This window comes from Barbus barbus (assembly GCF_936440315.1).
Source record: "Barbus barbus genome assembly, chromosome: 22".
Taxonomy (NCBI): domain Eukaryota; kingdom Metazoa; phylum Chordata; class Actinopteri; order Cypriniformes; family Cyprinidae; genus Barbus; species Barbus barbus.
This window is the reverse complement of record NC_136750.1, coordinates 18,465,968-18,489,461: the sequence shown is the minus strand read 5'-3', so window position 1 is coordinate 18,489,461 and position 23,494 is coordinate 18,465,968. Positions and strand designations below refer to the sequence as shown.

The following is a 23,494-nucleotide window of genomic DNA, read 5'->3' as shown; positions in this document are numbered from 1 at the left end:
ATGCAAAACAAATACCACATTTCATTGCCACAAGCACAGGTTTTAGAACCACTTTCATTAATAATTAATTAGCAACATGACACAGTATACAGTATATGATAAAAGATCAGTAGTTAGTTGTCATGGCAAGTTTCTATTTTAATAAATGCATGAAACAAAAAGTGTTCTGAAGATTTATTTTCTTGCAAGAAAATGGTCAACTGTCATACAGAGTGTGACCAAGAGAAATACGTTGATTCAGCATTATACCCTGATCAAATCCAGATGCTTCCATTTCATCCAATCATAACATGTGTGTCCATTTAAGGTATCTAACATCTACCTATGACCTGTGAACACATTAACTATTTAAAGCAAATCATTTCATCATTAAAAGCGAGCATCACTCATACAGCTACACTCATACACATACATTTCCTGTTGGTATTTTTTAGCACATCAAAACACCTCAATCATACTGATGAAGCATTTACACAATTTAAAGAAAACTCTTTAGAAGAGTAAAGCAAATAATACCATAAAAATTTCCCTCACATTAGTATACAAATATGAAAATGTAATGAAAATAAATTTAAATGTACATTCAGTAATGATCTGTTCAGGATTATAATTTAAAATAATGTGATATTAAGTTATATTCAAGTGTGACCAGTGTTTTTATAACACACCCGCAAATACACATACATTTAAAAAGAAAACATAAATAGTAATTTAGCAGGTGAAAAATACCTATAGAAAACACACACACACACACACACACACACACAAACACACTAAATAAATAAAGACCAAACAAATAATGACAAAGGAATTGTTTAACCAAAATGTTTAAGAGTTTGTTTCTTCATCGGAACAGATTTGGAGAAATTTAGCATTACATAACTTGCTCACCAATGCATCCTCTGCAGTCAATGGGTGCCGTCAGAATGAGTCTAAACAACGGATAAAAACATCACAATAATCCACACGACTCCAGTCTATCAATTAACATCTTGTGAAGAGAAAAGCTGTGTGTTTGCAAGAAACAAATGACTTAAGTCTTTAACTCTAAATTGCTGCTTTCGACCAAGTTATTGTGGTTTTTATCAGCTGTCTAAACTGTCACTCTGACCGCATGCATTCACTGCAGAGGATCTATTGGTGAGTAAGTGATGAATGCTCAATTTCCACAAATCTGCAAACATCTTACACTTTAGATAACCTGAGGGTGAGTAAATTTTGGATTTTGGAGTGAACCTTTCCTTTAAAAAGAAATGTCAAAACATTGTGCCTTATCCTGGCTGTGGTGTAGCAAAAGTGACTCTTCTTAATTTCAGGAAAGAGTGGCTCAAATTTATCTTTGCAACAAGTTATTATTCATGTCAGTCCACCCATTTAAACAGATTTTATAGCAAAACTGTCTCTTTAGTTCCTAGGGTCAGAGTGAGTGAGTAAAATGCTCTTTAAAACTAAATGATGACTCTTTTTGGACAAAGAAACCTTGGCTGACAAAAATGCAAATCCTTCTTTCATGTACAGCAACAATAAACTACACAAAAGAAAACCTGTGAAATCTCCATGTGAACAATTTATTATAAAATGCACTGACAAATATACAAGGTTAAAAAAAAAAGGTCACAAACATTTTTTCTAAAGACATTGTGTTCACCACTTAGTCAAACATAAAATTGTAGTTACTTGATGACAAAGTTCAATAATAAAGACTTACAATGCATCTATAAATGAGAGAAAAAAAATGCACACATTTCTATGCAATCTAAATCTATGTAATGCAGACAGGCCAGAAGATGAGAAGATTTTGTAAACCTCACTGGACCTCGCCAACACCTAAACACCACATCTTCATCCGTTACCCCATCAAACTGCACTCACAGAGACAGTCCACGGTCATGACAAATCCTGATACTTCTCAATTGTAGATGAAGTTAAACCTAGTCAGGAGAATGAACATTTGCAATCATTAATTTAATTAGACAGCATTTATCAATATTAAATTATGTGAAGCCCATTTAGTACAAGGTTCAAAATAAATATCTCACCTGCTCAGAAGCTGCGGAAGACTGGAAATAATTGGCCCATAGCCAGGAGCATTATCATAAAGCTCAAACAAGGGGGCAGCCACCAACTTGTAGTTCTTAGGCACAGCAAACAATGCTAAAAACACAGCACACAAGTTAAGCTGTATAATCGCTTTTTACTCAGGTACATCGAGTAAACAGAATGCATTTCGTTCTACCTTTCTCTTGCAGCTGTACTAGAAAAAGCTTCTTATGTTCTTTAGGCTTAGTGATGTGTGCTGGAATATAAGGGTACTGTGGAAGGAATGTAATTTACCATTGAATCAAATTATAATAATTTCATATTTCATTGTGTTTAGTTAATGTGCTTGAAAGTGAAAAAAACAATATATACTGTTAGTGATCCAGTGCATATCTGTCTGAGGGAAAGTGAACAGAGTAGTTACCTGAGGTGGTTCAAAGTTTGGTCTCCACCAGTTCCCAATACAGTCATCAATGACCCAGTCCTGTTTCACTCCATCCTGACGCCCCAAAATCTTGCCAACAAATTTAGGAATTATTCTTAGTGTATATCAAATCGTTCTTTGCTAGTTGTTACATAATATGGCATTTAACGTCATACAAGATGTACAATAAATTGAACAGATTGTAGTTAAAAAAAAAAATTGTGCATATTCTACCAATTATTACTATAAATACAGTCAGAAAAGCAATAATACCTCAGTCATTAGTCGTTTCAACCCCTCCACCTCATCCTCTGCAGGGTTCAACTCACCCCCAGGACTGGAAAAAAACATATATAAACTGTTAGAAACTATTTTTCAACAAATGCATATTGAACAAACAAAACAACGCAAAGAAAAGACGACAAGTCATGGTAAACTGAACAAAAAATGTATAAAGAATCATGTATACGTGAGGATAGGTTATTTTTAACAATAGAGTACAGTTTAACCACTGAAAAGAATCGATTACATTTATAACACACAAACTCCAGTGAATTACTGGCTGCTCACAGCTTGAAGAAGGTGGTTCCCAGCTGCAGCAGTAGCACGTGAGGGAGTCTGTGCTCGTGAACTATCAGAACCCCTTCCACCGTCCGCCGCATCCCAATTTTCTCAAATTCTTCCCGCATCCGCTGAAAGCGTGCGGCTACCGAGCTGTCCTTCTCATAGAGCGGCTCCTTGGTGCCGAATGTGTAATTTGTTAGTGGGTATCTGCAGAAAAAAAACATCATGATGTTCAGGAGTGATTTAAATAAATATATGATAGAACTTTACTCATCCACTAGGGGATCAGCACACAGGAAAATATTAAATAAGTAAATAATAAAAAAAGTAAACCTTGTAAAGTAAATCTCGAGCTTAACTATCTCTGATTGGCTGGAAGTCTGATTTTATATAGTGTGAGTCAAAGCTATTTTTTTGAGGAACATTGTGTCAAGTGTTCATTTCAAAGATGCTGTATACATCTTATATGCTATCATAATCTTATATTTTAACCCTGTCTAAGGCAGAGAGTACCATTTTTAACGCCTCTGGTTCACAATTACAATTCTTCGCTGGTTAGTTATACTGGAAGAATATGTAAATAGAAACATTTGGCGCTACTGTAGCGTTAACTGTAAATTATTTGTTTGGCAACTGCACCAAAAGACTAACGTTACTTTTATTTTCGATTAATTGTGCAATAAATCAATACCATCTGCTACCGATGTAATATATAAAAAACGATATCTCAATGACATGTTCCCTTTATTTCAACTACTTATGTAGAGGTTAAGTTAATATAAACATGCTCACGCAAACAAACAGCACTGACCAGGAAGGAGCTAACTTACGATTGTTGGCCAGGTTGATGCGTGATGATCGTACATCAGTGGGATCGCTGAGCATTGCTTATTAAATAAATGTGTTTGCAGCGGTGAATGTTACTCACAGATTGATTGTTCTCTCCAGGGTGAGCGGTTTAGCCGGCTGGCTAATGTATTTATTGCCGAACTGATTTACTCCACGAGGCCAACCGGTAGATGATCGATTAGGAGGTACAACTGACATCGTATGACGGATAATATAGTGGCTTCTTAATCTTTGCACTAATGGCTTTTTTTCCCTTTTTCTGTTGATTACAATATTACTGGGGTTGAATCGCACAGCATTGGCGCTCGATGAAGACTGGAATACGGCACTCTGCTGTGAAAGCACATCCGGGACATCCGGCTACATCTTGTGTTGCGACCGTGTGTTTCGCTTTACGGCTCATGTGCTTCCTATCATACGTCAGCATTGAGGCTTTATGAACATATAATATTAATAAATATTACAGATGGATAAGTAAAATGTGTTTATTACACTCATAAACATATTATTTTATCCAGCCATCTTTCTTTGTTGCTCCTCTAATCTACATTCATTACCATTGCAAGTAATCACGATGGGAAGAGAAGAAATAGGCCTATTTTAACTTTCTCAAAATAAATAATTTAGTTAAACCATTTATCTGTGGTAGGGAATAGTAAAACCAACTGAATAAAATACATTTATCATCATTTTCTAAAAATGCTACAGGCCTATTCCACAACATGACTTTTTCAGTTTACATATGAAACTGTTTTACGTAATCTCCTCATTCATTTATTTTAAGAAGTAAAATGAGATTTGCTGCATGCTTTTAAAATAGGTTTGTTGTTTTGCTATTTTTTTGTGCACATATTTTTAACATGCTGGTGGGAGTCAGGAACAGACTAAATCCAGAAATAATATGAAACATTTGGTTTCCTTTCTTGCTTGCTTTCATGCTTTTTTGTCTTGCTCTGTTTATCTACATTCATTTTAGCAATGCAATTAATTACATTATTAAAGAAATATAAGTATACAAGACTTGCAAGCTATGTGAAAAAGCACCCTTCTCAAAATAAACCATTTAATTATTGCTCTTTGATAGAGAATAGTGGAAAAATAAAAGTATAAACTAACACTGAATAAACACTATTTCTAAAACTGTTATCACCCTTAGTGCAATTAATTTTATTCCATCATAGTTCCCATCTAAATCATCATTATATGTTGCATCCTTGAGAAATCATACAAATCAATGCAGCAAAATTCAGTTTTAGGGAAATCATATAAATAAATGCAGCATTATTGCACTTAAAATTCAACACATTTGTAAGAGATCTAGGGTTTTCTGCATTGCTACATGGCTGCCCTAATAACAAAGTGCATTATGGCCTCTAAAATGTTATTGTGTGTTGTGTGTTCATTTGCCCTCATTACACATATGAGGCTTGGCAGGAAAAATAAACACACTCTTACCTAAAGCCTAAGGCACTGCCATTGTTAGATAGTCTTTAATTTTGCTGATGGGCTGAAAGAGTCAGCTGAAAACGTCAAATTAGTATATTTACTAAATTAGTATATTTAGAAAATTAGTCAAATTGTATAAATAATTAAAATATAGATTTTACATTTTACATAAGTGTTGGGGAGTAACCAGTTACATGTAATGGAATTACGTAATTTAATTACAAAATAAAAGTAATTGAAATTAGTTACAGTTACTAAGAAAAAAATGTGTAATTAAATTAGTTACTTATGAAAATGTTAAAGATTACAAAGGGGGTTACATCTGATTTTTTTCATACACACTGCCACATACTTTCTGCAGCGAGTGCTCTAAAATATGAAACACCAATGTTTCAGACGTTTATACTGTAACATGCTTATCTGATAACTCTTATATTTCCTATATGGGTTTATGTTTTTTTTAAGATTAACAGTTTTTTTTCTAAGGCAATGTTAGATTCCAGTGTTTCCCGTCATAGCTATGCAAAGATTTGATAAAAAAAAAAAAAACAGTATCATAGCTATTAAACTATATCTTGTTATGATTTTAAATCTGTATTTAACCTCAAAATGATTTTAAAGTAAGTCAGATTTTGTGGTGGCGATGCTTCAAAGGGGACATTGGATGCCCATTTTCCACCAGTTGGTATGATTCTTTAGGGTCTTCTCGAAATGGTCTCAGTGGTTGTGAAAAACAACACCCTTTTTACCTTGTCAAAAACAGCTCTGTTCACCTCAACTTGTTTCGCTGCATATCTCTTTATATGCTAATGAGCTCTGCTCACCCCGCCCCTCTCTTCCGTGTAAGAGCAAAGGCGATTCGCAAATAATCATAAAAAATATAAAGTGTGAGACTTACTTCTTCTGGAGGTGCAGCTGGATCATGAACAATGGGTACTGCTCCATCCTTGAGTTTTAACTTTTTAACAAAACCTGCCTTGAATTGTCCCTCATTCAGAAAGCAAAATGTCTGGAGCAAAATGATTTGCGCAGCCAGACATAAACAAATTTAGTAAAAGTGAAGTGACGTGTGGCCTAGTATGGTGACCCATACTCGGAATTTGTGCTCTGGATTTAACCCATCCAATTGCACACACACTGTGAACACACACCCGGAGCAGTGGGCAGCCATATTGCTGCGGCACCTGGGGTGCAGTTGGCGGTTTGGTTCTTGCTCAAGGGTCTCACCTCAGTCATGGTATTGAAGGTGGAAGAGAGCGCTGGTTATTCACTCCAAAATCAAAATGGCTTGATAATTGAGACTGATTAAAAAAAGGGCTTTTTATCATTTAAAATTTAGTATCATTGTAGGGTGGTTGTGTCCACACACTGCCAAGACACATTTATATGCAAATGAAGATATTTGGCATCCAATGTCTCCTTTAAAATTTAAATATTTTAATCTTAATTCAAGTGATGGATTTCAAAAGTCTGACAGTAATTGAGTAGTGTTGAGTACTGAAAGGTTAACCCTGTCTGCTTTACATGTTTGAAAGTGATTAACAGTTGAAAACATTAGGAATTTATAAAAGTAATCAAAAAAGTAATCAGTTACACTACTTATTTTATTTTAAGTAGGGTAACTTGTAATCTGTAACCTATTACATTTCCAAAGTAACCTTCCCAACACTGTACATAAGTATAGTGCTCATCTAAAAAGGCATTAAGAATCGTTGATTCTATCTTTTGCATCTAACCAGTGTGGTCAAAATATGTGTATCAAATGAGGGCAAACATCACACAATATATCATAAGCGTATCAAAGACAGCTGTAAATTCTAGTCAATAAACTAAATGATAAATTGAAACAAAGATACTTGATGTCTTAATAATATATTTCAGATACTAAAATATGATTGAGAAAAAGACACTAAATTGTGCAAAAAGCAGTGCATCGTTTTCAGTTTTCTTTCTGCGAGGTCTGATTTTTAACCCCTAGACCTCTCACATTAATACATACATAATATGATTAAACCAGTACTTTTTAAATGTCTTCAAATATATATTGAAATACAAGTGTGTGCTTCATTATGATATCAATTTGAACTAAATATATTCATTTTATACAGTTACATTTTAGGGAAAATGAAATCACAGCTCCACAAAGCAGAAACTCCAACACACAGACTAAAGTGCATTCAAACTCGGGCCACAGTGATTTACGTCATATTGCATATACAGTTCATCTGCATTGTAGTCATTCAGGAGGGAAATGCTTAATATTGCCTTTTCCTTGGCAATAGAAGTTTCCTTAGGATGCATTATATCATGAGAAAAATATCTTCAAAATAATCTTGATGTAGCCTGAACTCCTTATAGGCTTTGAGAAAGGATATTCCATCTCCAAAGAGTTGAATTGCTCCCAGTGTTTAATGTACCTTCCACCAATGGCCAAGTTAAGTGAATCTTCACAAAGGGCTAGTCAGCATGTTTACTTGATACTGTTTATAACCTCCACATCAGCTAGTCAGATAAATTTGAGCCTTCTCTTCTGATGATGGGATAATGTACAATCCAAGTGGCATGCTTTCGAATGGATCACTCTGAGAGAAACAATGAAGCAAGACAACCGTAAGTGTGAGGTAGATTTGAATAGTATACAACTATTTAGACAAAAGATTTGGACATCAGTTTAGTGACTTGATCAGTACCTGTTCGCTCTCAGGAGGGATCTGTGCTGGCTGTCATATAAGGGCTTCACTGCTCCTCATAGCCAGCGGTGGGGTACGTCTCCCCCTCCTGACCCTGAAACATGTACTGGGACACAGCAGCAGGGATGAGGGCATTAGCCAGCTCCTGTACATGCACATAGAAATAGTTTGGAAAATAGTTCATAAAATCATGCAAGCATTAATTAGAAAATGCTCTCGTCGTTGTTGTTTTTTTGAGCCTTCATGCATATAAGCAACACTACTGTAGGTAACTTTATGGCCCTCTAGCGGTTGAAGTATTAAACTACAAGTTACCCGCTGTGGAACTGTTTTGGTAATTGGGTCAATATCACCATAGAGTGCCTTTCAACCCTCACAATACTCAAAAATTTTAATTTCCCATTCGCTTTATGTCATATCATAAATAGTAGACAATCAAGTACTATAGAAACATATTAGCTCCCACACAATGTTTTAGATAATTATGGGCCATTGTTCAAAGCATAAAGCATAAACCATGTCCACCCTGTCATGGACATATATATTAAATACGTTTTCATTGCAAAATTAGGATGAAAATTATATTTTCTGAAAGGTATGATGTCCCTTTCCTAAACAGGGTTATTTGTTTGCTTTCAAATCATAAATACATAAAATATTTTAAACCATGTGTTTTTAAAGAAACTCATACAATTCACACATGTATTTTTTTCTTATTTGGAGAAAACTGTGATATTTGGATGCAGTTTTTTGTTTACATGTTATTGCCCCCACACCTAGCTATTGAACACACTGTATTATGTAGATATGATTGAATTATTATTTAAAATATTATTGTAAAATATAAAGATGAGAGGATGACGGTGTGGACTCATAATGCAGAACACACAAATCATGACAAAATATGAAAATGAAACATTTATTCAACTTCTAAAAAAAGAATATAATAATAATAAATAATATAATTACATCCTCAATCACAGCGATATACCGACCCCTCCCCATTCATTTTCATTCAGTCCACCCTGTCATGTTTATGTCCAATCTATCGAGTCTAAATGGCCAACAGGGTGGACATTTTGAGCTTCAATTAGCATATTAGCTTACAACAAACTGTGACTAGCTAAATATTTAGTCTGGTTGTTGAAGAGAATTTGGTATATTTAAACTTACATATTTTGAAAATACTGTATTCTAATCACTTCTGGCATATTTAATGCCGACAGGGTGGACATGTTAAGCTTGGGAAAGAGCAAGTAAGCAAACTCATACGAAGAAAATTTGTCTATTGAAAAGTCACTGATTTATTCACCTAAGCGGTTGAAATTTCTGCCACTGAAGAGACAAAAAATATGTTGTCCTGATGTCACTAAAGGGGATGGCCTTTTCTTAAATGAGCGGATTTCCCAACACGACAGGGTGGATGACCATTCAAGGGACATGGAAATACTCCTTTTTTATTAAATAAAAATGATGTTTTTATTACCAAATGATCAATACACTCAAATTGAGTAGAACAAAAAATTTACAAAATATTATTAGTATGAGTTGTACTTCGGCTCCGCTATTTTGGGTGGTTTTCATTCCTGTGAGAAATTAAAGGTCGCTACCCTGAGGTCTCTAACGAAACACAGATATCTAAAAAAATATGTTGTTTTATGAGCAGGTAAGCTTACATGGTGGTGTTGTTTTCACTTGCTGAAATAAACTGCTTTAAAATAACATTACAAAAGTTTGGCGATGCTGGCACTAGATTGCCATTCATATCAGATAATGGTGAGACTATATACTTGGCAAGACATTTTTGGAAAATAGACCAAAATAATAACTGGCAGACATTCTTCTCAACAGCATTGTTCTACGAACCTAATCAGTTCACAGCAAATGTGTTGCTATGCAAACTATGTTGATTCTAGTTTTATTAAGAGTACTTTTGCTTTCCTTTATTGCTTGCAAACTCTTTTAGGTTTGAGCCTGGCCTTCTTTCCTTTATTTACGGATATGATGTAAGCACACACGGACGAGCAATGAAAGTATGTAGTTTCCCGGGAAATCCATCCTGACAACTTTGAAATACAAATAATTACTATAGACTTACCATAGTGATTTATGGCAAGGCAAAACATATGGTTTGGAAGATGGTTTTACAATTACATTTTGTTAATAAATTACATAGTGTAGCTTTAACTCAGCTGATTATTTACAAATGACAGTAAACTCACTGATTTCAGGGTTGGGTCCATTTCTGTGAAGTTCCACTCGTTCAAAGACAGACTAAATGTGAAGGGCTAAGAGAAAGTGAAGAGATCATCTGTTAATCCATTATGTATTTTAAGATCATTAATATGATAAGGCTATCCTCCCATTCAGTTGTGCGTGTGTAAACATCGGATTCGCTCTCTCCCTGTATCGATTCAGACTTACATCCATTGCTGCAGCACTGGTTTCCATGCTCTGCTGGTGACTCCTCAGAAGCAGCTGTAAATCCTCCAGGCTCATGTCAACATTCTCCACACCATCAGGAATCTCTGATCTTACATAAAAATTCAAATAGATTTTTAAATTAACTGACATGTAAGTGTTACTTATCTGTGAAAACAATAGTCTTAACTATCTTAAGTTGTAGATATTTGTTACTTTGATACGGATGATATATTATACCTCTCCAGCATGGGTCTTTTGGCCCTTCTCTCTCCCAAATTAGATCCTCGGCCCTCTAGGACGGACTGTACCATGGCAACAGGGAGGACGGGGGGTTCAGTGCACACCTCACAGGAGCCGAGTGGTACACCCTCTCCTCGTCCTTGCACCCCAGGACTCACTGGCTCTTCCTTAATCAGCATCATACACTTTCCTCTATAGACAAATTCCGTTGTATTTCTTCTCAAATGTCATTTTCCAAATTTTGGAAATTATAGGGCCCTACTAAACAATATTAAAGGGATAGTTCACCACAAAATAAAAATTCTGTCATTGTTTTCTCTCCCTATTTAGAAGAACGTTTGTGTACATACATTGAAAGTCAATGGGTTCCAGAACAACATGATCATGATAATGTATTAGTGTTTTGGAGTGAGCTATCCCTTTAACTCTAAAGCTTGGTCCACTCACCTAGATTCCTTTGCCTGCATTTGTAAAGCCATGGTGCTGGACTGTGAGATTTCAGTGACATCAGAGATTATTGGCCCTCCTGTCATCACATTGCTAGTGGAGCAGGATACACTTTCTGTGGATGGCTGGTTGAACATGAAAGAGAGTGTTTTTGTCATACTTTATTGATTGAGAAAACCATCAAAACATCAGCTGTAAGAGGCATTATACAGTGAGTAAATCGTCTGTGACAGATCTTCAATCTTTAATATAAAAGCTTTCTCACCGACTGGATATAGAAAGATTCTTGCAAGGACTCCGTGGAGTGGCTATGGCTGAATTTTGAGGCAGGAGGGGTGGAACAGCCATCATCCAGCATGAGAGGACTGGGGAGAAGGAAAAATGCAGCATATAATTGATAAAAGCCACATCAATAATTAGTGTTGAGGTCTCTCAAATACAAAAGACTTATAACTGTTGCTGTGAGTTACAATCCTGTTGCCCTCTAGTGGTAAAACTGTGAAAGAACGTTGGAGCAATGTTGTAATTAGTAAGTCAGTCAGTTAAAAGTTGCAGTGGAATACCAAGCACTGGCTCTTGCGGTCCCTCTTACCCAGTTTGTTCTCATGCGTCACACTAGCTGACGGTGCACCTTTTTTAATAGAGGGTAGAGGGTCATGCGCTACAGTTCAGGTGTGTGCATGTTTGTGGTTGTGTGCGTGTGCAAGAGCTCAGGAGGTCTGACTCAGCATTCAGATCCATTCATCCCAGCAAGGGCAGTGAATTGTATCAGCTGACTGTTTCCAGCTGAGTTGGCCATTCCCTCTACTGTGTTTGTGTTGGAGCATCAGGCTGTTGATTGCCATTTTCTGTTTGTGCTTTTGTGTGTGTGTGTGTGTGTGTGTGTGTATCGATACAAAATCAAGTGCTTCAGATTAGTGTGTGTGTGTTATAGATGAATGGGTACACTCACAGTTTTCTCTTCATTGCCACAGTACTGGGAGTGTTGGACTGCATCTGGCTAAATAGGAACTGAATCAGCTATTAATAGAACAGAGAAACAGAGCGTGATTCAGTGTTACTCAGTCACAAAATCTGCCCGACAGCATCTTCCCCAATAATGGCCATATCAACCCACTGTCTCTCACTGTGGTTATGAGCTGTATTTCTTACCTTGTTCATGACTTTCTGCTGCTGTGTGTGATTCTGCCTCAGTGACACCACCTCCCTCCACAGAACGTCATTTTGCCTACAAGATAGATAGATAGATAGATAGATAGATAGATAGATAGATAGATAGATAGATAGATAGATAGATAGATAGATAGATAGATAGATAGATAGATACATGAAAGGATGGACATACAGATGGATAGATGGATGAATGGGTGGACGGAAAAATTGATAGATGGATGAAAGGATGGACATACAGAAGGATAGATAGATACACTGTAAAAAAATAGTTGTTTCAACTTAAAATAATTTGTTACCCCCGCTGACTTAGAATTTTTAGTTTAGGCAACTAAAATATTCCAGTTGTCCCTTAAATGAACATTGAGTAACTTAAAATCTCAAGTTGACTAAACTAAAAATTTTAAGTCAGCGGGGGTAACAAATTATTTTAAGTTGAAGCAACTTTTTGGAACAATTTTTTTTACAGTGTTAGTTGGTTGATAAATGGATGGATGGATGGATAGATGATGGATGAAAGGATGGACATACAGATGGAAGAACAGATATGAATAGATAGATTTGTAAAGAATAGATAATTAACAGGCTGCAGAACATATATTGTAGGTTATAAGGTTATGGGTAATTATTTTGAGGTTTATGATTTCACCCAGCTTCGGGTTATAGGTGGTCTGCAGTTTTCCACCACCTGGAAATATTTAAGAACTACTGATATAGATGATTATTTAGTCCCTAGAAATGAATATCTACCTGTGGGCACGTGATCAGACCGTTGGCCCCTATCTGTCAGGTGAGCTGCTGAATGTGCTATTGAGGCACCAAACCACTGAGATCCACAATGCAGAGGAGCCAATGAATGAGAAGTAGGTGAAAAGTTAGAGGGATAATAGAGGTGAAAGTTGTTGTTTGGGGTTCAGTTTTTTGTTACTAAAGGCAACGATAAGCAGTACATGATGCCATGAGATTAATTGGGTATGTGCGCATGTATAGATGTGTGTTAAACATCTTACTGTTTCATATCCTGCATCTGCATCTCCATGTTCTCTTGTTGGCTGCGTAGCAACTGCACCTCATACAACAGCTTACTCAAGTCCTCCTGCCGCACTTTGGTCTCCTCGCTCTTCACTATTGACACCTGCAAACACACAGACACATAAACAGTCATCAGTAATGTGAGTTCATAAACCTCCTGCCTGTGTGTGTGTGTGTGTGTCAGGGTCTCTGACTCAGAGAATAAAGCAAGAGTTAGAATCACTTAAAGATGAGACATCTCACCTTGCGCTTAATGTGTTCAAGCAGATGCTCGTGTCCCTGGAGGAAATAGAGGTGCTGGAACTCGGTGTCATCTCGCTCGGGCTTCACCAGCCCACTCTGCTCAATATTCACCACCTTCCTGAAGCCGTCTGAGAGAGAAGTAAGAGGTTAACGCAAACACTATTTCAGTTTGAAGAGTCTGTGATAGCTTTGGGATGTTTGTCAGCACAGAATGATACTTACACATGTTGAGCTGGCGTACAAAGCTTGCCATGTTATTGTGTTTGAAGTATTTGGGCAGAACCTCTTTGGCAAATCTCCCCTGGTCAAAAACATGGAAGCTGGTGCCCGTCTAGAATAAGAGAAAACAAGCCAAAAAGGAAAACATGTCTTTGCTTTGATTATAGTTTGTGTTTGTGAAAGGGAGTTTTTTTAATGTTCTTCCTCAAGCTATTCCTGAAGGACATTGTTAAATGCAAGACTGAGACACATGATTGCAATCAGAGAGAAGCATCTGCTAAGCGCAGCCTGCCTGTTTTCAACCTCATTGAGTTTTCACTATCTTCCTGCTGTTAATTTATTTTATTGCTTTTTTTTGCACACACAAGCAGAATGTTAAATGAAAATAATTCTAGCGTAAATGATGTTTGATACACAGGATTTTTAACAAATAAATTGTAGAGATGAAAAAAAAAACATTTTCACCAGAAGATTATGAACATAAACATTCTCAAGTCTCCACATATCGATGCAAATTATTTATTTTTGAGTTTGTCATTGATTTTGTTTGGCTCCAAGTTCAGTCAATACACTTTTGTTTATTGGCCTTTGATTGCACCTTTCATTGATGTTCATTTCAAATTAATTTTGAACTGAGATATTTTGATATGGATGCAGATTGAATATCCTGTATAAACAGAGTGCTTCTTATTAATCATTCTCAGATGGCATAAGCTAGAACATCAGTAATAATAATAATAATATGCAGAGAGACCAAAGCAAACAGTTCGAGAGCCATTTTAGAGTTTACCTTTTGAGTAAACCCACTTTAAATCTACATTTCCATTATATTCCATTATAAAGAATAATATGCCAAATATACACAAGGTGGTAATATAAAATAATTAAATATACGTTGTAAATATACTTTTTTTTCTATGAAAATTTCTCTAAAATGTATTTCCTAAAACAAACGATTAGGTAACAATTTACAATAAGGATCAATTCATCGCATATATTAACATGAACTGATAATGAAAAAAAACCTCTAAAGCATTTATTAAAATTAATGGTAATTTCAGCATTTTCTAATACATTATTAAAATCAAAAGTAGTTTATATTAATATTATATAATGGACAATGCTAACATGAAATAATGTATGGATAAACTAACATTGTTATATTGTAACAAATTTATTGCTTATTTTTAGTTAACTAACGGTGCCTTATTATAATGTGTCACCATGATTAAAATATTATAAAATATTTGCTTAGTTAACACTATATCTGTTTTAGAAGAAATATTTTTTTTTCTACCTCAAATTACAATATCAAAGGAACATTTTTCTAAATTTCTCTCAGATTTTCTATGGAGCCCTGAGTGCACTTTTATAGCTCCATTAGGGTTCCTTGAAAATTTGATAGAAAAAAATATATACAGAATTTATACATTTATGAAAATGTTTCTCTGATATTGTAATTTGGGGTAGGAAAAATATTTATTGTAAAACATACATATTGTAAAACTGTTGACTAAGTAAATATTTTCCAATATTGTAGTATATTATTTTACCTGTAGAGACTGACAAATGATATCCAGTTATTTAATTTAGTAAACTACATGTTTATGCTTATAGTTTTCCCCCCCACACACAATGTAAAAGGGTCTGTATATACATGCAAATACTATTTTGTTGCAGTCAGGTCATTATTGGATGTTTTTGTCATTAAAATATTTGAAAATCCCTGACTTACATAACTTTTAAATATGTTGTTGCTCTGCCTAATTTAAGCCTAATATCTAATCAGAGGTCCACAATAGTGGGTTCCATTCTTTTTCAAATCTACGGTTTATCTTATATAAATCAGCCAAAGAATGCCATCAGCGTGAACTCACAGTACTCCAGCAAATCAGATGATTGGTTTCTGGGTCCTCCACAAGTGTCCAGAGTTTAGTGAGGAAAGCAGGTACATTGCTGGCATATCCTCCATCCACACTTATAGAGCCTGGGTTCTCCTGCATGACTACACTTGGACTTGAACAGATGAGTCTTTTATCCAGTAGTATTTCAGTCCATTTCCAAATCGATGCTCTCTTGGGATGCGCGTTGCTGATGCTGTTCCTCTTTCCTTCTCCTCCTCTCTCTGTCTGTGGCCTAGTCATAGGGCCATATCGCTCCCTGCTATTCCCACAGGTCAGAGTCAGCATAAAGCAATGGCTTGCAGCATCACCACTATACCCCCTCATTTAACAAAGCAGCCCACAGGAGAACAATACAGACCCACACAAAGCCTAGAATAATGCCACACTGTCATGCCAAGCAGCACAATGGCCAAATACAACCTGCACAGGAGAGTGTGCTGGGCAGATGTGTGGGGTTTTGTGTGGATTCTGAATTGTCATTCACGATGTTAAGGTTGTTATTTAGAAGAAGAAGAAAAAAAAATGCTTGTCTTCAAGAGGTGGAATTTTTACAAATATACAGAAGCCTATATCCACTATCTATCTATCTATCTATCTATCTATCTATCTATCTATCTATCTATCTATCTATCTATCTATCTATCTATCTATCTATCTATCTATCTATCTATCTATCTATCTATCTATCTATCTATCATACATTTTTAACCACAAAGCATTTTTTTCCAAGATTCTTTGATGAACAGATAGTTAACAGGAACAGCAATTATTTGAAATAGAAAACTTTTTGTAATATTGTAAATGTCTTTATACTTTACACTTTTGATTAATTTAATATGTTCTGTTTGATTCAAGTAACTTTATTGGCAGCATAAAAAAGAAGCTTTACATTGTGAAAGTATTAGAAACATTATACATGCATACACTTTTACACATACAAATAAAATAATGAAACAATAGTATTCAATAAATATAAATCATTTATTTAGTATAAAACGAAATATTTAAAAATAAAAATAAAAATAAAAATAAAATGAAATAAAATAAAATAAAATAAAATAAAAAGCTCTACTCTTATGTAACCAGCAGGGGGACCTACAATCCAGATCTGAAGTATTTTTTTCGCCTTCTACCTCTTATTTTTCATGCAAACCAGTCATCACTTGAACAGATAGATTTTTTCCATAAAAGAGTACACATAATATAGAATATTTTTCTGTAGTTATTTATGAACACTGTAAAATCCAGCATCTAGCAAAAAAGTAAATGAATAAAAGCTAATGAATGCTTGATATTCAGGCATTTAATCAACAATATCATAAGATTTCTGTATGCTGACAGTATTGAAATTCATTCAGTATGTCAAACTGAACATTTCTGCAAAGCACAAAATGTCATTATAAAGCAAGCACATACTGTAAAGGATATTGAATAGATTGCTAAGTATGTATGCAACCCACTAGGTAACAAGGTCACTGAAAAGATGGGGTGCTAAACATGTTAGCACAATAATATCAAAATGAATATAGATGCCTGTAAATGTAAACATAAATATCTCTTTGTGAAAAACAGTGGTTCTGAGACATTATAAATGCTCCTGTAGTCATTCAGGTCAGAACCTGATTGAATTAAACGTGATTAGTAGCTGACGCATACAAAATTAAAATCACCGGTCAGCATCTGTATATGCTAAACGGGTCATAGGTCCTTATGACAACTGACTTTCTAACTGGCAAACTGTAGAATACGTCAATGCAAGTCACTCAATTTTGACATACACATCCTGTAGTTAATGAATAAAGATTCAGAATTAACTTCAGCAGTCAACATAAGTAAATGTTTCCCATGTATCTCGTTCCAGCAGGCACATTTTGATTAGTGTTGCAGGAAGAAGGAAATGTTTTATTTTCATGAGGATGCACATATCAGTTTTGTTGTCATGTGGGAGGTCGGTCTGTGTTTATGTGTACCCACTAGTGGGTAGTAACTATGGAGACCGCTTGCTAGCTGTTGAAGATGAATAAGACATTTCTGTTGCCAGGCTTTTCAAATTAATATTTTCTTTTTGTGAACAATTTTTTTTTAATTTTATTTAAAAGACAAACTCAAGTACATGAAAAAACAACAACAAAAAAAACCCCATACATGAATACAAAAACTACACATCAAAGAGAAGAAACAAAACGACTAAAAAAAATACATAAAATAAAAATATGCACCTAGTGCCCCCCGTGGACCAAGGATGATGTGATTGTCTCCCAAATCCGATCAGAAAACAAAGTTTGTAAGTCACCACTGATATCCTTAGACCAGATGGTTGTTATGGACAATGGTCTGCATGATTGTACGAGGAGAAAAGAGCAAACAGCTGAAGCAGAAACAACAGAATTATCAGTTAGGATCAGGGAGAATTACTTTTCACAAGGGATGTACAGGCAATTCTGTCAGCATTATCACCATTTCTGTCTAAAATGGAAATATTTTAATTTCTTCAAACAGTTATCAAAACACCTTTAGTTTTATTGTCAGTCGCAGCAAAAGAGACCACCTCACAATATTTATTATTGCATCTATGAACACCATCCATCCACAAATGAGCTTTCTGGATCAAAGCAATGTCAACCTTTTTTCGTCGCAGTAGTTGTAAAAAACTTGTATGTTTATGGGGGCCATTTAAACCATTGACATTAGAACTTATTATATTAATTTCAGTCATTACTATCAAACAAATAAGTGAACTGAACAAATGAGAGAAAGTTATACCACTGCAAATGAATTAACTGAAGTCTGCCTTTAAAAACTCATTAACATAAAGAAAACCCACCCCATAAAACTTTTACAGACTGGGGTAAAAACCCCAGGCTGCAGCCCTCCCCTGTCTTAATCAGTAACAGTAACATGACAACCAGTCCCATTCTTTAGAACACCGCCATTAGCCCTATTACAATATCTCACAGAAGTGAGTACACCCCTCACATTTTTGTAAATATTTTATTATATCTTTTCATGTGACAACACTGAGGAAATGAGACTTTGCTACAATGTAAAGTAGCGAGTGTAAAGCTTGTATAACAGTGTAAATTTGCCATCCCCTCAAAATAACTCAACACTAAGCCATTAATGTCTAAACTGCTGGCCACAAAAGTGAATACACCCCTTTTCATGTCAAATTTGCACATATCAGACCTATACACACATAATTGTCTATATTATATATTGTGTTTTTGCTGTTTTGTACATTGCCTATTTGGATATTTGTATATTATTATTTTATTATCTGTGTCCTGTCCTGTTGCTGTCTTTCTGTTGCACTGTGGAGCTTCTGTCACTATAACAAATTCCTCGTATGTGCCAATAAAGCTCATTCTGATTCTGATTCTGATTCTGATTCTACTTCTGAGATAAAGCACAGTCAAGATATTGATAGGTGCACTCCTCGCTGTGAAAGCAATGTTGGCAGTATAACATTAGTGCTGTTCTTGAATTGCTAGCTAGACCATGCTGACCTGCATGGACAAGCTGCACCAAAAAAGACATCCTCATATTAATAATATCTGTACTTATTTTCAAACCTGTTGCTTGGATTTTCAGTCATTAATAATGTCAAATAATAAAAAATAATGTTAAAAAGTTTGACTTTATATTATTTTGCATTTTTAAAAAACATTTGAATTTGTCAGATGCATGAAAAGCCTTTATCTAATTCATCATTCACAATAATTTACAGTTATTTATTTGATCTTTTAAGCATTAAGGGTTAAAAATTAGTGTGAAGTCCAACAAAGCTGCTGTGCAAAAAGCTAATTAAAATGAGTAATTAATAATATAAATAATTTAAGAACGATATTTGTCCCTTGATTTATTTTTGTTATTGGTGTTATCAGTGTAAAAACTAAAATAGATTCAATTGAATTTAAATTAATTAAATTAAATTTAAAAAGTGGAAAAGTTCTTCCCAGGTCAAAGTTCAATGTAGAAATAAACTGTTCAAATGTTCACATACATTTTTTTTCCCAGTGGTTCATTTAAACATCATTGCTGGCATAACCCTATTCCTGAAATGTATTATTATAAAATAAAGATCAAAGGTAAATTTGTACTTTATAACAAGTAATAATTTCTATAATTAATAAAGGCCATCATCTTTTCAACATTTTGTAAGTCTGAAAAGTCAGAATCCAGTCATAATTTACAAATCACATAATGAAAATTATGTGTGCCACAGTGCATCATATAAGCATCACAGGGCCAAGAAATCACTGGCCTAAGGGTCAAAGAGCACATGATGCATGATTTAAAACATCCGTACCTGCAGCTGCGAGGTCAGTCATGATCTTGTTATTAATAAATTTGAGAGCCAGGATTAAACTAATGAACTGGTGGCCTCGGTCTGAACAGCCAAGGCGGGAGCGCAGCTGCGTTTATGCAGCATTATGCTAATGCTAATCTGGCCAAACATAATCCATTAGTGATTTAACACTGTGAGGAATTTGTACCATGGACACATGTCCATCCATACTTTCAGAATCTACTTGGACACGGAAATCAGAGAGAAAATGAATGGTTAATGGTCAAACTTAAATAATTAATTAAACACTTGTGAGATGCAGTGGTGACCCTGAGGGTTTGTCAAAACAGATTATAGAAGACAGAGATGAATGTGTGTGTGTGTGTGAGAGAGAGAGAGAGGGAGGAAGTATCCAGTCACACAAACGTCAGCTTGAGTGGTGTGTTAGAACTGTGACGTTTAACTTCAGGTGGAACTAAGGCCATAAGTGAGATCAAAGCCACATGCTCTGAAAAAAAGAGAAACCAATTATTCATATCCTAGTCTAAAACTAGTCTGCAGTTCAGTTTGTGAGGGATGAAAGGCGAAATACAGAATGATGCTGATTATTTTAGCATCATCTTGACGATTCCTCATGCTGTATATAGGCTACACTACTTTTCAAAATTGTGTTTTATACTCAAGGTTTTAAACCAAGCTCAAGGTTTTATACCAAGGTTTAATCTGAGTAAAAATTCAGTAAAGTAGCTTTATTTATAACTTTATTTATGTGATGACAAAGCAGAATTTTCAGCAACAATTACTCAGTATTCAGTGTCAAATGATCCTTCAGAGTCATTTGAATATGCTGATTGACTGTTCAAGAAACATTTCATATTTTTATCACTTGTGCTGCTTAATATTTTGTGTAAACCATGATACATTTATTCCCCAGGATTCTTTGATGAATAAAGAGTTCACAGGAACAGCATTTATTTGAAATATAAAACTTCGATTAATTTAATACGCTCTTGCTAAATAATAGTGTTAATTTCTTTCAAAAACAAACTGAATGGAAGCATTATCACAAAATATACATACACTATACAGCTTGTCACACTGTTCTCTTATCAGACTTACTGTACGATCTTCACCTGGCTGACGTGAAAATATTCAAAATAGCATAGCAGTGCATTAAGAAAGGGTTGGAATATCAGGAAAGCCAGCAGGCAAGCATATAGCAACCAATATGAACACTGTAGCAAGCACTTAGAAATTCCTCAGCAACCACCCAGGAAACCGTAGCTTCCTAAAATGCTGAAAATCACTTATTTTCAAATGCATCGTAGCAGCACCTTTTGCAGTCAAGCACTCACATTTTCCTAATTTTTTTATCATAGCTATATATTAGAAAATAGTTCACAAAAATATATAATCGAAAAATGCAAATATAATCTAAAAACCAAACAAACAATATAATATATATATATATAAAAATCGAACAAACAGTATAATCTATAAATATAGATAATCTAAAAAAAGAAGAAAGAAGAAACGGAGAATAGCCCAGTTTAGCAGATGGTAAAGATGGTTTATTGCCCTCAAACAAACCAACAGCAAGACCGGCTAGATGGTGTGTGAAGGTGATGTTTACAAATGTTCAAAGCCCTTTCACATTGTCTGCACTCGCAGACTCAGAGTGCATGTGACCAGCTGTCACTTGATTCTACCATGTGTGTTCAGAGCAGAAGTGTGCAGAAACAGCTACGTGATTGTTGGCTTGACTTTCTACATGATTTCGACACTTCCCTTGCCCTCACTTGGCCTGTTGCAAACAAAAACAATGCAGCCACTTAAGGTCAAAAGGACATTTACATGTTTGTAAGGTTCTTCAGTGTTTTCAACAAACCAACTGACTCTGACTTTTATGTGATTTCTCAATGACAAATGAAATTCAAATAGTTGAATACAGTATGGAATCATGATTAATGTATAAAGATATAACTAAAGCTGACCCTTGATTCTACTTAGTAGCTATATGTTGTACAATACAATAGAATAATTTAAACCTCTGCATTTTGAATGATCTCATGGAGTGCCATGCAGTGTCAATATAATTCCGTCTGAAAAAGTCAATGCATGAAATTAGATCCATTTACTATAATAAGCATCTATAATGTGCCTTTATCAAGTCTGCTCTGTTTGATTAACCAGGGTAATGCAGGTTATTGTGCGTTGTGATTATTGATTAATCTGGCTGATGCTAAAGCTGAAGTGTGTCATTTCAAGTGTGCACCACTAGCTTCACAAAATGTAATTGCAAAAATAATTATGGTTTTCAGACAGGTTACCCAAACACTCCCCCATTTGCCTTTGTGAGCATAAAATGTATGTACAGGGTGGGCCATTTATATGGATACACCGTAATAACATTATATTTGAAATTGCTACATGATGATGTGTTTCCCTCTTTATGCACTGAAGGTTCCCTGAGTTTTTCCAGCAAGATGGTGCACCACCACATTATGGGTGCCAGGTCCGAGCATTCCTAGATGAACAGTTTCCTGGAAAGTGGATTGGTCGTCGTGGGCCAGTTGAATGGCCCCCAAGGTCTCCCGATCTGACCCCCTTAGACTTTTATCTTTGGGGTCATCTGTAGGCAATTGTCTATGGTGTGAAGATACGAGATGTGCAGCACCTGAAACTACGGATACTGGATGCCTGTGCTGGCATTTCTCCTGCGGTGTTGCTATCAGTGTGTGAAGAGTGGGAGAAGAGGGTTGCATTGACAATCCAACACAATGGGCAGCACATTGAACACATCTATCTATCTATCTATCTATCTATCTATCTATCTATCTATCTATCTATCTATCTATCTATCTATCTATCTATCTATCTATCTATCTATCTATCTATCTATCTATCTGTCTATCTGTCTATCTGTCTGTCTGTGTCTGTCTGTCTGTCTGTCTGTCCATCTATTTGCGTGTGTGTGTGTTATGTAGCTCATTATATATACAGTAAGTTACTGTAAAAGTTACTCTAAAAAAGTAATTAATTACTTGCTACTAATTATATCTTAATCAGCGTAATTAAATCACTGTACTAATTACTCTTGCAAATATTGCATTACTTATTATTAATTACTTTCCAAATACCATATCAACCTCAACCAGTTGCAAGGACAGATTTGAAAGTGCTTTTTTAATTATTTCAAATAAATAATATAAAATTACATAAATTACAAGATTACATTAAAAATATATATTTTAACATTAGATTCTAATTTCTGATGTTAAATCCACTATTCTTTTGTATAGAATTGATCTATAGTCTATACCATATTTAATGCAATTACATCAGAAGTAGCTGTAATAAAAATTACAGAAAAAATAAGAGTAATCCTCTACTTTTTCAAGGGAAAAGTAATTAAATTACAGTAATTAGTTACTTAGTAATGCAACACTACAGACAGACAGATGCAACATGCAAAATAAAGTAATTTTCACTAGTGGTTTGAAACGTTTGGACC

General features: G+C 35.1%; 2 protein-coding genes across 2 annotated transcripts; both read right to left on the bottom strand.

Annotated features, from left to right (window-relative positions):
- Positions 1 to 157: 157 nt before the first annotated feature.
- On the bottom strand, positions 158 to 4,263 carry LOC306888029 (cleavage and polyadenylation specificity factor subunit 5). Its single transcript, XM_079446124.1, has 7 exons — positions 3,957 to 4,263; positions 3,035 to 3,235; positions 2,738 to 2,801; positions 2,465 to 2,554; positions 2,237 to 2,312; positions 2,040 to 2,154; positions 158 to 1,931 (listed from the first exon to the last, which is right to left on the bottom strand). The coding sequence occupies exons 1-7, from the start codon at positions 4,073 to 4,075 to the stop codon at positions 1,910 to 1,912; spliced, it is 687 nt and encodes a 228-aa protein (XP_079302250.1). The 5' UTR covers positions 4,076 to 4,263; the 3' UTR covers positions 158 to 1,909.
- Positions 4,264 to 8,059: 3,796 nt separating this feature from the next.
- LOC306888283 (heat shock factor protein 4) lies at positions 8,060 to 15,791 on the bottom strand (the record flags this gene model as incomplete). The annotated part of the gene is made up of 12 exons (XM_079446481.1): positions 8,060 to 8,158; positions 10,236 to 10,301; positions 10,438 to 10,546; positions 10,675 to 10,869; positions 11,125 to 11,249; positions 11,390 to 11,489; positions 12,077 to 12,144; positions 12,277 to 12,352; positions 13,305 to 13,429; positions 13,570 to 13,697; positions 13,792 to 13,900; positions 15,666 to 15,791. The coding sequence occupies 12 exons, from the start codon at positions 15,789 to 15,791 to the stop codon at positions 8,060 to 8,062; spliced, it is 1,326 nt and encodes a 441-aa protein (XP_079302607.1).
- Positions 15,792 to 23,494: the final 7,703 nt, after the last annotated feature.

Excerpts from the sequence above, each read along its gene's own strand:
- LOC306888029 (XM_079446124.1), bottom strand. The coding sequence starts at position 4,075 with ATGTCAGTTGTACCTCCTAATCGATCATCTACCGGTTGGCCTCGTGGA. Across the intron at positions 3,236-3,956 it reads CTGGAGAGAACAATCAATCT|ATACCCACTAACAAATTACA; the intron begins GTGAGTAACATT and ends TTTTTTCTGCAG. Across the intron at positions 2,313-2,464 it reads CAAACTTTGAACCACCTCAG|TACCCTTATATTCCAGCACA; the intron begins GTAACTACTCTG and ends TTCCTTCCACAG.